At 36.2% G+C, this 18,396-nt stretch overlaps 1 protein-coding gene across 1 annotated transcript in view; it reads left to right on the forward strand.

The window, feature by feature from the left end:
• The window catches only part of IDO2 (indoleamine 2,3-dioxygenase 2), a 67,185-nt gene that overhangs the window by 14,765 nt on the left and 34,024 nt on the right, over nt 1-18,396 (forward strand). Inside the window, exon 2 of the mRNA XM_008051637.2 lies at nt 1,692-1,787. Coding sequence (XP_008049828.1) covers nt 1,692-1,787 — 96 coding nt within the window. The remainder of the gene's footprint in view (nt 1-1,691; nt 1,788-18,396) is intronic.

The following is an 18,396-nucleotide window of genomic DNA, read 5'->3' on the forward strand; positions in this document are numbered from 1 at the left end:
TTCCCAGGCGGGTCTCGAACCCGTGGGCTCAGGCAATCCACTCACCTCAGCCTCCCAAAGCACGGGATTACAGGCTGAGCCACCGAGCCCGGCTTAAAGGAGGGAGTCTTAGTTTAAGTTTCTAATAGTACATTTGACCTTCTGATGATTCCTTACTCCTGTAAAATCTCCTGATGTCTTGACTTTGATAAGGTCGTTCTATTCCAGCTCATTGAACTTCCATAACTATCTTTTTGAGCTGTATTGCTGGATTCAATTCTTCTAGCTACCTCGTGAATATTTCCACTGTGCTAATCTAGACTTTCTTCTCCTTTCACTTCATATATTCTCTCAAATGACCTTCTACACCTTTGTGGTTTTAACCACAGTGTAAGGTTTTTCCTGCAGTTATGCTTTTCAATTTCATATTTCTAATATGACTTTTTCTCCTGACCTTTAAACTGTATATAAAACTTTTCAGTACACAGCCATATTTTTAGTTTCTACAGATATTTTTAACTCAATATATTAAAAAAACATAAGTACTTTAGCCTTTGCATACCATACAGTTTCTGTTGCAACTACCCAACTCCACTGTTATAATACAAAAACAACAACATAGACAATCTGTAAAGAAATGAGAGTGTCTAGGCTCCAATGAAAATTCACAATTACTAATGTAATTTGCCACTCCTTGAGTTAAAGTTGGAGTGACTAAAATTCAGACTACATCCTACTTGACTAAACAGTGAATCCAGAATGGGCACACAAATAAAGCTACTTAGGATAGCACCCACCCTCAAATTTAATCATCATATCATTTCAATGTATTTTCCAAATATACCTTGAATACCGTCTCTCCTTTCCAAATTCAATGCAATTGCCTAAGTTTACTTCTTAAATAGTATGTTGGGCAACCCCTCGGGTCCCCTCCCACTGTGGGAGCTTTCCTGTCCTCTCAATAAATCCTGCTTTTTCACTTAAAAAAAAGTACATCAAGGGCTTAATAATATGACTTTATATCCTAAAATCTTACAGACAAAATTATCTTCTTAAAATTTAAAAATCAAACAATTTCACCAATTTACATAAAGGAAAAACTTATATATTCTATACAAAGCACATTTAATCTGACTTTTTAGATTCATTTTCCATCATGCTTTCTCTTGAGCTCTGTATTCTAGCAGCACAGACTCATTTGTAGTCCCAATAAGAACACATATGCACTTATCTGCTGTCCCCTCTGCCTTTACTACCTTCTCCAAGTTCCCCACCTCCTCCCCACGCCCCCCCCCACCGCCAAAAAAAAGTCACTTCTGGACTCCAACACTGGACTTAACTGTCATATTTCTATAAATGTTTCCCTTTAATTCCCAACAGCAATTGACGCAATTAACTACTTCCTCTTGTTTGCAAGTCCTTAAACTTACACACATATCAGTAATTAAGTATATTTTGCCATATTGGGATACATCTGATTAGATCTTTTTCTCCCTAACTAGACCATGTGCTTCTTAAGGACATGAACTGCATTTTAGTCATTTATGTGTCTGCAGTGCCTAGCAAAGGGCCTAGCATATAGTGAATTTTCAATGTTTGTTGAACTGAGTTGACTTGAACTCTCCTGAAGGCTGAAATCTGAAAGCTGCTACTCCCTGATCCTGCTTTCCAAAGAGGTCTAAAACATTGACATATTTCTATTTTGAATGCAGAAAGAACTTCCAGATCATTACAGGCCTTGGATGGAAATTGCCAACAGACTTCCTCAGTTGATTGAGACTCACCAGCTTAGAGCTCATGTGAACAAGGTATATCTTTATTATTATTATTATTATTATTCTCTTTACTCTCTTCTGACCATCTTGTTTTCACCCCAGTCAACTGAACTGAGAAACTCATCATTGCCATTGAAGTTGTCAACAAAACCATCTTCTGTTTTCCTGAAAAACAGAATGACTCCTTCCTGTTTTAATACATGTGTTTCCCTGAGGATTCCAGAACCAGCACAGAACAATGCCTAGCACATAGAATAACTTACCAAATGTTTGTTTAAAGGAGAATCTGGATAGGAACTGTAAACAAGCTAAGAAAGTATAGCGTGAGAAAGGGAAGCATGGTAATTCTTGGGATTTTCATTCCATGTCACACACTCTGTTGCCTCTGAGTGGGTGGGCACTGATTTTGTCATGGGTCTCAGAATAGCTGAATAAAGACAATTACTGCGTTACAAAATCAGAGTTAGCCACAGGTTCTGCAGAAATAATTTATAAGTTTGTAAATTCTATATAAGTATTTACATATGTGTGCACACATATGGATGTGTATGATGAGCAATATTTGATAAAATGAACAATTTTTCTCAATAGTATGTAAGAAACAGTGAAACTTCTTGGTTCCAGAAAAACTGACATTATCCCATAGGAAATAATAAGGAGGTATGATAAGAAAAGTATAGATTTTGATTTAGGAAGACACAGATTTCTTGCTAAAAAGGTTTTATTGCATAGTAGTTATGTAACCTTGAAGAAGTTACTTAACCCTGTAATATTTATGTAACCCTACCATATTTATAAAATGGAAGAGATTCTGATCTCATAGTATTGTTGTGAGGACTAAACAGCTTTTGACATGGCCTTTTCATAGTTTTTGCTATATAGCAAGGTTAAATATATGTTTATTACTTGCCTCTCATCTCTTCTCCATCTCTTTTAGTCTTAGCAATTTCAGGTACTACATGATTTCAAAGGTACAAGAAAGGCTTGTACCAAAATTCTCCATGGATGCATTTATACTTAATATCTAGAATTACAAATTCATTTTAAAAATACTCATTGAATATCTGTTCTATACAAAGACTGTGATTAGAACGCTGTAAAGGAAGAATAAGAGACTGTCTTCAATATTTATGAAGGTGGTGTACTATACCAAGTAATTTTTTGCCTGATGCATTAAAAGTTTCATCTACTTGACCAATGAAATACAAAAAGAGGAAAGAAAGAAAAAAAAGAAAAGAAAAGATCTATAAGCAAAGAAACACAAGAAAAAGCACTAATAATGGACTAAAAACTTTAAACATTTTTGGACCATGTTAAGCAAATTGTGTATCAGATCCACAAACAAGAGTATAGTACCCATGCCAAGCATTTCACCAAAGCAAAATGAGGTCTCATCAGTTTCCCTTCTTCATCTCAGAATGACAGAGGAGAGAAGCAAGGGGGAGTCTGAGATAACTGGCAGGAGGGCAGATGAGAATTCAAATTGTGAACGAGGTGGTTCTCTGCACCAGGCTTTCCCCAGGCTTTATTTCAACTGCTATGAATAAAAAGAAAAGTTGTTAAACTGGGACTTCTCATAGCACAGCATCTGAATCAACTCCTTAACATTAGTACTGAGTTTAGTAGTATTGCCCTAGAAGTCATATTCATGCAGAACCTGTGAAAATGACATTCAGAAACAGGGTTTTTGCAAATGTAATCAAGTTAAGATGAGGTCAGATGAGATTAGCCTATACCCTAAATTCATTATGAGAAGTGTCCTTATAAGAAGAGGGAAATTTGGACGCAGAGACATAGACACACAGGAGAAAACAACATGTGAAGATGGAGAAAGAATTGGAGTGATGCATCTACAAGCTAAGCCAAGAAATAAGAAACAGATCCCCATTCAGAAGAAATCAACCCTACTGAAACCTTAATTTTGGGCTCCTATTTTCTGCATCTGTAAGGGAGTAAATTTCTGGTTTTTTAAGTCACTTAGTTTGTGGTAATTTACTATGGCCTCCCTACGAATTCAATACCATACTCAGCCTCTATCCCTACTTCTGATTACTTATAAAACATCTAACAAGATAAATCCAGTTTTTAGACTTTAATACCAAAGTTTGAGACTGAGTCAATTAGAAATCACTTACAAATATTATAGTTTCTAGAACCACAGATAGAATTATAGACTAAAACAAGTGTCCTCTGGAGTTCTTTACTTGCTACAAACAGCACAATAGGCAAATCTACAGCTTGAATCTTATAGTATACCCAGGCCAACCACCTTGCTCTTAGAACTTTTCAGTATACCTATCTGTATCTTAAAACAAACCGTATTCATTAGCTTAGACCCACCACTTGCATTTCCCAGGAAGACATGTTCACAGGGCGCTATGCAAGAAGAAAGTCAGCAGTATCCTGGAAATACAATACAAAAAGCCGTATTAGCAATCAATCTTAATAAAACTGACCTCCATTCTTGAATTTTAATAGATAAATCAAATCACCAAGCAATATGGAGAGAGTAGGCAACTCCCAAAGTGGTTGGTGTGTATGGGGGAAGGGGTGGGAGAGGTTGGGCATTCAGAACCAAGACCTCCAACAAATAACCAAAGATAGTGCTTTAAAAATTCTACTTAGTATATCCAGTATATTGCCTTCATAAATTAAGTGAAAGCTGATATGTAAAATAAACTATAAGAAATTAAAACACACACACACACACACACACACACACACACACACACACTTAATATAAACCCAGGCTGGGCATCACAGGGAGGTTTTATCTCTACCCCCCCAAAAAAAAAACAAAACAAAACTTAGTGTGGTGCAAATGCTTACAGTCTCAGTTGCTTGGGAGGCTAAGGCAGAAGGATTGCCTGGGCCCAGGAGGTAGAGGTTGCAATGAGCCATGATTGTGGCACTGCACTCCAGCCTGAGTGACAGAGTGAGAACTTGACCCAAAATTAATTAATTAATTAATTCAGTGAAACATTGACTGAAAAAAAATAGTGATTTAGGAACTCCCTTAAGAAATTTCATGAAGTATAAAGCAAAAAAACCAAAGAATGCAAACCATCAGCAAAATAAAAATATATGAAAAAGAGAAACATATGAGATCCAAATTTATATAACAGAGGTCTCACAAGCAGATTAATTATGGGTGGAAAAAAGCAAAACTTCAAATATATAAGAAAAAAATGTTCAGATCTTAAGAAACATTTGAATTTTTGTATCAGAAAGGCAACATGGGCCAGGTTCGGTGGCTCGGCCTGTAATCTCAGCACTTTGGGAAGCCGAGGTGAGTGGATTGCCTGAGCCCACGGGTTCGTGACGCGCCCGGGAAAGTTGGCGAGACCTCGTCTCTACAATAAATCAAAAATTAGCCGGGCATGGTAGCGCTTGCCTATAGTTCCGGCTACTTGTAAGGCTGAGGAGGAAGGACTGCTGGAGCCCAGCAGGTCGAGGCTGTGGTGGCCGGGAGCGTGCCACTGCACTCCAGTCTGGGTGACGGAGTGAGACTCCAACTCAAAACAAAAACAAAAAAAAAGGCTTGGTGGCTGAGCCTGTAATCCAGCACCTTTGGGAGGCTGAGGTGAGTGGATTGCCTGAGCCCGCGGGTTCGAGACCCGCCTGGGAGCAAGACCGCATCTCTACAATAAATCAAAAAATCAGCCGGGCATGGTAGCGTATGCCTGTAATTCCGGCTACTTGGAAGGCTGAGGCGGAAGGATCGCTGGAGCCCAGCAGGTGGAGGCTGCAGTGGCCGGGAGCGGCCACTGCACTCCAGTCTGGGCCAGAGTGAGACTCCAACTCAAAAAAAAAAAAAAAAAAGAAAGGCAATGTGGGGGTGGGAGTTACATATAAATACCTTGGTTAAACATCCAATTCTCTAGCATAAAAAGAAAATTCTGCAAATTCTTAGTCAAACAACAATAAAAATGAAAACTATTTGGCTTACAGAGTAACTACATAAGATTATTTATTTGTAAGTCTAAATATTAAAAGCTAATTTAATGCTTATTTGAATTGCTAAAATACAAATAAATCTGGCCATACCAAATGCTGGAGACAACTGTGTAGCAATAGAGACTTTTGTTCATTGATGGTGGAAATGCAAAATGATACAGTTTGGAGGATAACTTGGTAGATGTTTACTTAATTAAACATAAACTTACCATACAACCTAGCAATACAATTTCTAACTATTTAACCAAGTAAATTAAAATTTTACATTCGTAAAAAAACTGTACATTAATGCATACGACACCTTTATTCATAACCACCAAAAAAAAATAATAATACTTAAGCAACCCAAATATCTTGCAACAGGGGAATGAATAGACTGTGCTATATACATCCTGAGTCGTGGAATAGATAGTGGAATACTCAGTGATAAAAATAAAAGTGCTATTGATTTATGCAGTGACATGGATGAACCCTAACTACATTTAACTAAATGAAAGATGTCAGTCCCAAAACCGTACATTGTTTGATTCCATTCATAGCACATTCTGGAAGAGACAAAACTATAAGAACAGAAAACAGATCAGTGATTACCAAAGACAGGCAAAAAGGGGTAGTTGACTACAGAGGGAATGTTCAGGAGAATTTTTAAGATGATGGAACTCAGGTAGTGGATACATGATGCTATGCAATGTGAAACCCATAAGCTTGTACATCACAAAGAATGGACTTTAATGTATGTAAAGTTTAAAAAGAAGCCAGAATGTTGGGGGAATCCCAGGATGGGATACAGATCATAACAAATAAATCTAACTGGACCAAAGGTGCATGACATAACCACATGAAGTGCGAAGGGCCTGACTTGAGTTACTTTGAAAAATAGTGTTTTCACTGGAATTTGTAAGGTTGAAGGAAAAGGATCTTTACATAATTACTGTGCTCTAACTGACAACTTTTTTTTTCATGGGGTACAGATGAACAACTCTGAAACTGCTCTACATGCAGGAATACTTCATTTTTCTGCACTTGGTTTTGTTGTGCTTCACAGATATTGCAACTTGTATATTTGATATGGAAGGTCTGTGGCAATCCTGTGTCAGCAATTCTCTCAGTTCCATTTCTCCAACAGCACGTATGCACTCTGTGCCTCCATGTAACATTTTGGTAATTCTAACCATATTTCAAACTTTGTACTTATTATTATATCATTAAGGTGCTTATGATCAGTGATCTTTGGTGTTCCCGTTGTAATTGTTTGGGGACAACATGAACTGTGCCCATATAAGGCCACATACTTAGTCAATAAATGTGTGTATTCTGACTGCTCTACCAACAGTCCATTCTTGTGTTTCTCTCCCTCTCTTTAGGCCTCCCTTATTCTATGAGACAAAAAAAAATTATATTAAAATTAGGCCAGTATACAAATGTTCATTATCTAAGTGTTCAAGTGATAAGAAGAGTTCTATGTCTCTCAATTTAAAACAAAAACTAGGAGTGATTCAGCTCTGTGAAGAAGGCATGTTGAAAGCTGAGACGGGTCAAAAGTTAGGATTCTTGCACCAAACAGCTAAGTCATGAGTGCAAAGGAAAAGTTCTTGAAAGAAATTAAAGTGCTACTCCAATGAACACACAAATAATAAGAAAACAAAATAGGTTTGTTGTTGATTTAAGAAAATCTTAATGGTTTGAACAGAAGATCAAACCAGCCACAATTCTTCCTTAAGCCAAAACCTAACCCAGAACAAGGCCCTAGCTCTTCAATTCTATGAAGCCTGAGAAAGATGAGGAAGCAGCAGAAGAAAAACTGGGTGCTAGCAGAGGTTGATTAATGAGGATTAAGAAAATAAGCTATCCCCATAGTATATAAATGGAAGGTGAAACAGCAAATACTGATGTAGAAGATGCAGCAAGTTGTCCGGGATACCCACTAAGATCACTGATGAAGGTGGCTACACTCAATGTAGATGAGACAACATTCTGTTGGAAGAAGATGCTATCCAAGACTTTTATAGCTTTCATGTTTGCATGCCTGCTAACAACACAACATCTATTCAGTAGCCTTGGTTCAAGGAGTAATTCCAACTTTAAAGTCTTACTATTTAAGAAATACACTTTGTGAGCTTATTCCTGTCATAAATAGCAATTACCCTGATGGATCTTGGCAAAGTAAATTTAAAACCATATGGAAAGAATTCACCATTTTATATACCATTAAGAATATTTATGATTCATCGGAGAAAGTCAAAACATCAACGGAGTAAACAAGCAAGAGAAAGACATAAAGAGCATTCAAATTCAAAAAGAAGAAATCAAAATACACCTGTATACTAATGATATGATCTTATACCTAGACAACCCAATGACTCCTCAAAAAGATTCCTGGATTTGGTAAATGAATTTAGTAAAGTCTCAGGATACAAAATCAACACACACAATTCAATAGCACAGTTGTATACCAATAGCAACCAAAGTGAGAATCAAATAAAGAACTCAATTCCATTTAAAATAGCTGTTAAAGCCGGTCTGGGTGGCTCAGCCTGTAATCCCGCGCCTTTGGGAGGCTGAGGTGAGTGGATTGCCTGAGCCTGCGGGCTCAAGACCCGCCTGGGCAGCGAGACCTCATCTCTACAATAAATCAAAAATCAGCCAGGCATGGTAGCGCGTGCCTGAATTCCGGCTACTTGAAAGGCTGAGGCGGAAGGATCGCCAGAGCCTAGCAGGTCGAGGCTGCGGTGGCCGGGAGCGGCCACTGCACTCCAGTCTGGGTGACAGAGTGAGACTCCAACTCAAAAAAAAAAAAAAATAGCTGTCAAAAAACTAAAATACTTAGGAATATATTTAACCACAGAGGTGAAAGACCTCTACAAGAAAAACTATAAAATGCTGATGGAAGAAACTGTAGAGACACAAACAAATGAAAAAATATCCCATGCTCATGGATTAGAAGAATCAGCATTGTTAAAAATAATCATATTAGCTAAAGTAATCTATAGACTCTACACAATCCTAACAAATCCCAACATCATTTTTTACAGAATTAGAAAAAACAATCCTAAAATTCATTTGGCACCAAAAAGAGCCAGAATAACTACAGCAAGCCTAAGAAGAAAGAAAAGATGAAGGAATCATATTACCTGACTTCAAATTATGCTGCAAAGCTACAGTAGTCAAAATAGCATGGTTCTGGTTCAAAAACACTGGACATGTAGACAATGGAATAGAATAGAGTATCCAGAAATAAATACAAAAACCTACAACGAATGGCTCTTGAACAAAACAGATAAAAACACTGAGAAAAGGACACCCTATTCAACAAATGGTGTTAAAAATTTTGGAGAGCTACTTACAGAAAAAGGAAACTTGATCCCTATCTCTCTCCCTATACAAAAATTAACTCAAACTGGATTAAAGACTTAAATGTCAGATTTGAAACCATAAAAATCCTAGAAAAAAACCTAGGAAAAACTCTTCTGGACATTAGCCTAGGAAAAGAATTTATGGCTAAAACTCCAAAAGTAAATGCAGCAAAAGCAAAAATAAGCTAGTGAGACTTAATTAAACCAAAAAGTTTCTGCACAACAAAAGAAAGAATCAGCAGACTAAACAGGCAACCTACAAAATGGGAGAAAATATTCTTAAACTATGTATCTGACAAATAACTAATATCCAGAATCTATAAAGAACTCAAACAAAACAGCAAGAGAAAAACAAATAACCCTATTGAAAAGCGGGCAAACACCAGGAACAAACAACTCTTAAAAGAAGACATACAAATAGCTAACAAATATATGAAAAAGTGCTCAGCATCACTAATTATTAGGGGTGTGCAAATTAAAGCCACAGTGAAATAAAATCTTAAACCAGTCAGAATGGCCACTATTAAAAAAATCAAAAAGCAATAAATGCTGGCATGGATGTGGTGAAAAGGAAATGCATATAAACTGTTGGTGAAAGTGTAAATTAGTACAATCGCTATGGAAATCAGTATGGAAATTACTCAAAGAACTAAACATAGATCTACTATTTGATCCAGCAATCCCAATACTTGGTATCTCCCCAAAGGAACAAAGGTGATCATACAAAAAAGACACCTGAACTTGTATGTTTATCACAGCATGATTCACAATTACAAAGATGTGGAATCACACACACACACACACACACACACACACACACACACACACACACTATAGCATGGAACACTATTCAGTCAAAAAGAATGAAATAATGTTATTTTTGCAGGAACTTGAATGGAATTGAAAAACATTACTCCAAGTGAAATAATGCAGGAAAAGAAAACCAAACACTGCATGTTCTCAGATATTAGTGAGAAGTAAACCAAGGATCTGCAATGGCAAAGAAAATTGCATAATAAATATTGAGGATTCAGAATGGGGAGGGAAGGAAGGAGGGATGAAAAGTCACCTATCAGGTACAATGTGCACAGGCGGGGGTGGTGAATACACTTAAAGTCCATCCATTTTTACCACTATAACAATGTATGTAGCCAAAAATTATTTGTACCTCCTAAAGCTATTGAAAAAAATCATTCCAAAAATAAAATTCAAAAAGAAAAAGAAAGAGGAGGAGGAGAAGGAAGAGAAAGGGAGCCTGATTATGTGACTGAATTGTTACAATCTCATGACGAAACTTGAACAGATGAGGAATTGCTTCTTATACAAGAGTAAAGAAAGTAGTTTCTTGAGATGGAAGCTACTCTTGGTGAAAATGCTGTGAACATTGTTGAAATGACAACAAAGGATTTAGATTACCACATAAACTTAGTTGATAAAGCAACAGTAAGCTTTGAGAGTACTGACTCAAATTTTGAAAGAAGTTCATCTGTGAAAAAAATGCTACCAAACAGCATTATATGCTACAAAGAAATCTTTTGTGATGGGAAGTTCAATCAATGCAGCAAAATTCATAGTTGTCTGATGTTAAAAAATGGCAATAGTCACTTGAACCTTCAGCAACCACCACCCTGAACAGTCAGCAGCCATTGATATCAAGGCAAGACTCTCCTCCAGCAAAAAGATCATGACTCACTGAAGACTCAGGCTCAAAATAAAGGACCGGAAAAAGATCTTCCAGGCAAATGGAAAACAAAAAAGAAAAAGAATAGTTATTCTTTTTATCAGACCAAGCAGACTTTAAGCCAATAGAAGTTAAAAACGACACTGAAGGACATTGTGTAATGATAAAAGACTCAATCCACCAGCAAGAAATACCAATATTAAGTATATATGCACCCAACATAAGAGCACCCAGATTTATAAAACAATTGCTAACTAAACTAAGAGAGGACATAAACAGACTTACAATTATAGTAAGAGACATTCATACCCCACCTAACAGCCTTAGACTCTAAACAGTCCATTGAGGCAAAAAACTAAGAAGAAAATTCAGAACCTTAACTCAACACTTGACCAATTGGACATAAAGACTTCTAAAGAATACTTTACCCAACAACTATGGAATATACATTCTTCTCATCAACACATGAAACATATTCCAAGATCGACTACATTCTTGGGCATAAATCAAACACAAACAAATTTCAAAGGTTCGAAATCATACTAACCATCTTCTCAGACCACAGTGGAATAGAAATAAGTATCATCATCAACAGAAACCCTCCAAAACACAAAAATATGTGAAAATTAAACAACATGCTTCTGAATAACTTTTGGGTCAACACAAAAATCAAGGCAGCAATAAAAAGATTCTTGTAAACAAATGAAAACAAAGACACAACATACCAAAACCTCTGTGATACTATGAAAGTGATGCTGAGAGGGAAATTTATAACATTTCATGTCTATATCAAGAAAACAGAGGGATCTCAACTAAACAGCCTAATGTCACACTTAAGGGAGCTGAAAAGTCAAGAGCAATTCAATCTTTGAATTAGTAAAAAAATTGTAATTATTAAAATAAAGTCACAGTAGAATAAAATAATCCAAAAAAAAAAACAAAAAACAAAACCATAGAAAGGATCAGCAAGACAAAAAGCTGATTCTTTGAAAGAATAAATAAGACTGACAGACCTCTGTTCAGACTCACAGGAGAGAGAGAGACAGAGAAAGTTCAAATAAACACAATTAAAAATGAAACAGATGATGCCAAAACTGAGCCTGAGGAAAGTCAAAAGATGAAGAAATTCAAAGGATGATCAGAGATGACTACAAACATCTGTATGAAAATCTAGAGTAAATGGAGAAACTTCTGGCATCACATAATCTCCCAAGATTGATGCCAGACCAATAGGCCAATAGTAATCCAAAAAATCGACTCAGTTATAAGAAACCTTCCTACCAAAAAAAAAAAAAAGCCTGGGTTAGATGGTTTCTTAGCTGAATTCTACAAGATGTATACGAAAGAGCTGATACCAATCCTAATGAAAGTAATGCAGGAAGTTGAGAAGGAAGGAATTCTCCCTAGCTTATTTTATAAATCAAATATCATCCTGATACCACCAAATGGCAAAAAGAAAAGAAAACTGCAGGCCAATTTTCCTGGTCAACATAAATGCAAACAATGCCAGCAAGATTCTAGCAAATCACAGTCAACAACACACTTCAAGATCATCTATCATGACCAATTGGGCTTCATTCCTGGGATGCAAATCTGGTTCAACATATGTAAATCAATAAACATAATTCATCACATAAACAGGTGCAAAACCAAGAACCACATGATTATCTCATTAGACACCAAAAAAGCATTTGATAAAATCCAACATCCCTTCTTGATAAAAAACCCTCGAACATCTAGGCATCAAAGGAACATTCCTGAAAATAATAAAAGCCATCTATGAGAAACCTGCAGCCAACAAAATGCCTAATGGGAAGAAGCTAGAAGCATTCCCCCTAAGAACAAGACGAGGATGACTACATTCACCCCTTCTATTTAACATATTGCTGAAAGTTATAACCAGAGCTGTCAGGCAGGAGAAAATCAGGGATATCCTGATTTCCTGATAGGAAGAGAAAGTTGAGTTATCCCTCTTTGTAAATGATGTGATTCTATGCCTAGAAAACCCTAGAGAGTCTGTCAAAAACCTCTTCCCTCAAGGCTGTGGTGAATTGGGATCTGTCACTGTGGTGAACCAGGATCATGCCACTGCACTTCAGCCTGGGTGACAGTGTAAGACCCTACTTAAAAAGCAAAAAACAAAAACAAAAAAAGACCCTCCTCACACTGATATATGACTATGGTAAAGTCTCAAGATACAAAATCAATTTGCAAAAAAATAGTTGCATTACTATACACCAACAATAATCAGGCTGAGAAACAAATTAAAAACACAATCCCATTCACAATAGGCATACACAAGAAAATAAAATATCCTGGCATCCACCTAACCAAAGAGGTGAAAGACCTTTACAATTAGAACAATAAAACACTGCTCAAAAAATCAAGAATATCCACTCTACCCAAGACAATCTACAGATTTAGCATAATTCCTATCAAATTGCCAGTATTATTTTCCATAGACCTAGAAAAGACTACAGAAATTCATATGGAAGCAAGGAGCCCAAATAGCTCAAGCAATCCTTAGTAAAATAAAACAGGAGGCATCATATTTCTAGGCTTTAAAATTTACTACAAGACTGCAGTAACCAAGACAGCATTGTATTGGTACAGAAATAGATACATAGAGCAATGGTATAGGACAGAGAATATGGAAATAAAATCATGGACCTTCAGCCAACTCATCTTCAACAAAGCTGATAAAAACAAACGTTAGAGAAACAAAACCATATTTAGCAAATGGTGCTGGAATAACTGGCTAAAACATGCAGAAGAATTAAACTTGCCCCTGAGATCTAGGCTAGAGAAGGGCAGATGCATCCCCACCTGGCAGGACCTAGAGCTTTAAGAATAAAATTAACTCAAAATGGTTCAAGGACTTAAATATGAGACCTCAAACTATAAGACTCTTAGAAGAAAACTTAGAGAACACTCTTCTGGACAGCAGAACAGGCAATGGATTAATGGCCAAGTTCTCAAAAGAAAATGCAGCAAAGGCTAATATTAGCAGGTAGAATCTTATTAAACTCAAACAGCAAAAGAAACCATCAAGAGAATAAAGAGAAAACCCATGGGAATAAAAATATTTGCAAGTTATGCATCCAACAAAGGCCTAAGATCCAGGATCTACAAGGAACTCAAACGAATTGAAAGGAAAAGAACAAACAATTCCATAAAAAAATGGGCAAAGGACATGAACAGTCATGTCTCAAAGAAATTCAGGCAACCAACAAACATGAAAAAATGTACAACCTAACTAATTATCAAAAAAGTGCAAATCAAAACTACAATGAGATACCACCTAGCACAAGTAAGGATGGCTAACATTAAAAAGTCAAAAAAGCTGGGCACAGTGGTTCAAACCTGTAATCCCAGCACTTTGAAAGGCCAAGGTGAGAGGAATGCCTGAGCCCATGGGTTCAAGACCAGCCTGGGCAACTTGGCGAAATCTCACCTCTACAATAAAAAAATAAATAAATAAATAAATAAAACAGCCAGGCGTGGTAGCGCACACCTGTAACTCTGGCTACTTGGAAGATTGAGGTGGAAGGATTGCCTGAGCCCAGCAGGTCGCCGCTGGGGTGACCATAAGCATGCCACTTCACTCCAGCCTGGGCGACAGACTAAGACTCCAACACAAAATAAAAAAAAAAGAAGTCAAAAAACAACAGGTGTTGGCATAGCTGCAGGGAAAAGGGAATGCTTCTACACTATTGGCAGGAATATAAGTTAGTTCAATCTTTGTGGAAAGCAGTATAGCATTTTTGCAAAGATCTAAAAATTAAGCTACCATACAATCCAGCAATCCCACTTCTGGGAATATACCCAGAGGGACATAAATTACTCTGTTAAAAAGACACCTGCACACTTATGTTCACTGTGGCACTATTTACAATAGCAAAAACATGGAACCAACCCAAATGCCCATCGAAAGTGGACTAGATAAAGAAAATGTGGGAAATATACAAAATGGTATAGTATACAGCCATAAAGAAGAACAGAATCATGTCCTTTGCAGCAACATGGATGTAGCTGGAGACCATCATTCTAAGTGAATTATCACAGAAACAATAAGCTGAATACTGCATGCTCTCACTCACAAGCAGGCCCTGATCACTGGTCACATGAGCACAAAGTTAGGAACAACAGATGCTGGAGACTGCAAAAGGAGGGAAGAAGAAAGGAGGGACAAGGAGCACACAACCATACACTGGGTACCAGGTTGAGTATCGGGGAGAAAGGGCCTGCTAAAAGTCCAGACTTTACCTGCACTCAATTTACTTATATAGTAAATCCTTGCATGTACCTCACAACCCTAAAATTAAATTAAATTAAGCAAAATAGTGTTCAATAGACATTAACAGACATATTATGGGACAGGAAACATAAGCTCAATAGATGTGAAAGATTTTGACTATCCTTAAGAATAAAAAATGCAAGCCGTGCTCGGTGGCTCCCACGCTTTGGGAGGCTGAAGTGAGTAGATTGCCCGAGCCCGCGTGTTCGAGACCCGCCTGGGCAACTTGGCGAGACCTCATCTCTACAATAAATCAAAAAAATTAACCAGGTGTGATAGCGTGTGCCTGTAGTTCCAGCTACTTGGAAGGCTGAGGCAGAAGGATTGCCGGAGCCCAGCAAGTCGGGGCTGCGGTGCCCGGGAGCAGCCACTGCACTCCAGTCTGGGTGACAGAGTGAGACTCCAACTCAAAAAAAAAAAAAAAAGGATTAAAAAATGCAAATTAAAACTATAACTGGATAACATTTTAACCACACAACTGGAACAATATTTAAACATCTGGTATTACTAGATATTGGCAAGAATATAAAGCATCTGAATCTTCTATTCACTATGGGTGGGTGCAACCCCTTTCAAAAGCTGTTGTCATTACTCAACCATGTTCAGGATATACATCCCTATTAACTAAGAGTTTCATTCCTGTGTATATAAATGCCTCTGAGCTACTTGGGCATGTGTACCCTGAGAGTTTAAAAGCATTATTTATCACACTAGGAAAGCCCATAAAGTAACTGTGAGAACGAATGAACTGAGGCTCATGTAGTAAGGTGGATGAATCTCAAAGCCATAATGTTAATGAGAAAAGCAAATCACAGAAAGTACTGTATTCAGTATGATTCTATTACGTAAAACTCAAAATCATTCCAACTACATAATATATTGTTTCGTGAACATACATATATGACTTTTGAATGATATATAAACAGCAAGGAAATAACAAATACTTAATTCAGCAAATAGGTACTCTCGAGGAGAAGGCAGGATGTTACAATCAATGACAGACACACAAAATGGCAAAAATTTTGGTCAAATTTCATTTCTTAAGCTGGGTGATGGGTAAATAAGTGTTTATCTATGTATATTCTTTAAGCTATAAGTAGATATTACATGTATTTAATTTATATGCATAAGATATGAATTTCTAAAATATTTCAAATGAGTAGAAAATTATGACATGCACTTCAAAATGTTCAGTAAAAAAAATAGTGTAAACACGTAACCCTGAATCATTCTGCAGGTTCTAAAGAAATGTCTACAGTATTTCTGAGTAGCTCCTCAAAGTGCATTCTGGCTTTAAGAGGGAAAACCACATGCTTGTCTCTCCCAACCTGAGGCCTGACATGGTCAAAATATTAGTTGAGTATCACCAAGGAAGAAAATGTTCAATTGGTAGAGCGCCTCTCCATTGCAATGGAAACCCACAAATTAGTATTTCTGGTTTTAGTCCAATATCATTTATACTAGTTCATGAATTTTTAATACCCCTGTCTTCAGGGACAAATAATTATGTACTCATGTCCTCAAAGTCATATACAATTTAGAACAAATTGGTTTAGGAATAAAAATGCGATCAATATTTTGTATGCACTTGTGAAAAAAGTATCAATAATAATTTTCTAATAGTACATCTTTTCAATGTGTCTAACCATAATATACGTAATGCTCACATGATGTTAAAAATAAATTATTAAAAAGCAAATGATAAATTAGGAAAAAATTTAGAATGTTTATGTCAAAATTAAAATCCATAATACAAAATGTATTCCACCAAATCAATAAGATGAATTATCAATGAGAAAAAATGGGCAAATAATATAAATAGCTAAGATATGAAAAGAGATATTTGAATTTACAATAAATAGGTAAAAATGCTCAGTCTCAAGAATAAAAATACAAATGAAAACTATGAACTGGCTATCACACTGGCAATACATTAAAAAAAAAAACCTTCAGCATAGTGTTAGTCAAAATGTGTAGGGAAAAGCACATGTTGACAGTGGGAGACCAAATTGGTACAATCGTTTTGGGAAGCAGTTATAAACATTGACATCCTTTGACTCATCAATTCAATTTTTATGAATTTATCTTGCAGAAAACTCACTTAAAAGGACAAAGATGAATAAATAAGGGCGTTTATTGCAGCAACTGTAACAGTCAAATAAGCAAAGAAAAAAGATTTTTAAATCCCCTAAATTTCCATTAATAAATAGATCTGTTAATTAAATGAAAACTATACAGCCATTAAATGGCAATGTATATGTTTGAGTGTGTGGCTTCCTCTCTCTCTCTCTCTCTCTCTCTATCTCTATGTATATATATATCTTTGCTATATGGTTTACTGAAAAGAGAAAGGCATATGCCATTATATGTATCTTTAATGTATAAATATGTATTACATATATATTTATGCAAAATGTATATAATTATCTCTATAAATGTTTATGTTATATATGTAAGGCATATACATATGCATTCAATATATAAATTTATATTTTAATAATGACATGATTCTTTGACATTTTATATTTACATTAACAGTGAACATATCTAGGAGTGATATTGAAGCTAGTAGAAACTACTTTCTCTTTATAAAACGCAGTACATACATTGATATGTACAAATAAGCATCTGAATTTGATATTTTTTACAGTGAGCATTCTATTACTTTTGTAAAAAAAAAAAAGGAAGTTTGATTTCAATAAGACATCAAACTTCTCTAGAAGTTCAGTCTAGTTGAGTCAGATTTTCCCTTTCCTTTAAAATTACTATAACGTTGACACCAGCAAAGCAACAAATGACTAAAGATGCAGACATTCGGTTAAGGATACACCAGTGGAAGAAGAGTTATAGAAATCAAATTGTGGAAATGCTGACTCTGGCTCTTGTGTGACAGCTAAAGTACCCTCAATCAGCCTCTTCCTATCAGCATAAAGGGAGATTACAACAGATATTAAGAAAATCAGAAAGTTAGCCATGTGATGAGGCATAAGAACATTTTATGTTAAGATGAAATGAAGTTAAACTATTTCTGCAAAATACTTATTTTCCATCTTATGATGAGACAAAAATATGCAATCCAGTCTATTACCTTAAACTGAAGGGAATATTAGGTGTACGGTTTATTCTCCTAATCATTTTACCTTTGTAAGAGGAAGAAAATACCCACTGCAAAAATGTGGGTTTTGTCTTCATTTTAAAACCCTTTTGCTGTTTTTTCAAACACGTATGTTTTCTTGGAGCAGCGAGGTCAAGAACTCTGGAATGTTCAAGAAGTTTCCAGAAAAGTATAAGACTCTAACCAAGAGGAATATGCTCACCTTGGACCTTATTCCTTTGCTTTAGGGCTACACCGTA

Source organism: Carlito syrichta, unplaced genomic scaffold (assembly GCF_000164805.1).
Source record: "Carlito syrichta isolate Samal-C Ts95f unplaced genomic scaffold, Tarsius_syrichta-2.0.1 Scaffold213046, whole genome shotgun sequence".
In the NCBI taxonomy this organism is placed as follows: domain Eukaryota; kingdom Metazoa; phylum Chordata; class Mammalia; order Primates; family Tarsiidae; genus Carlito; species Carlito syrichta.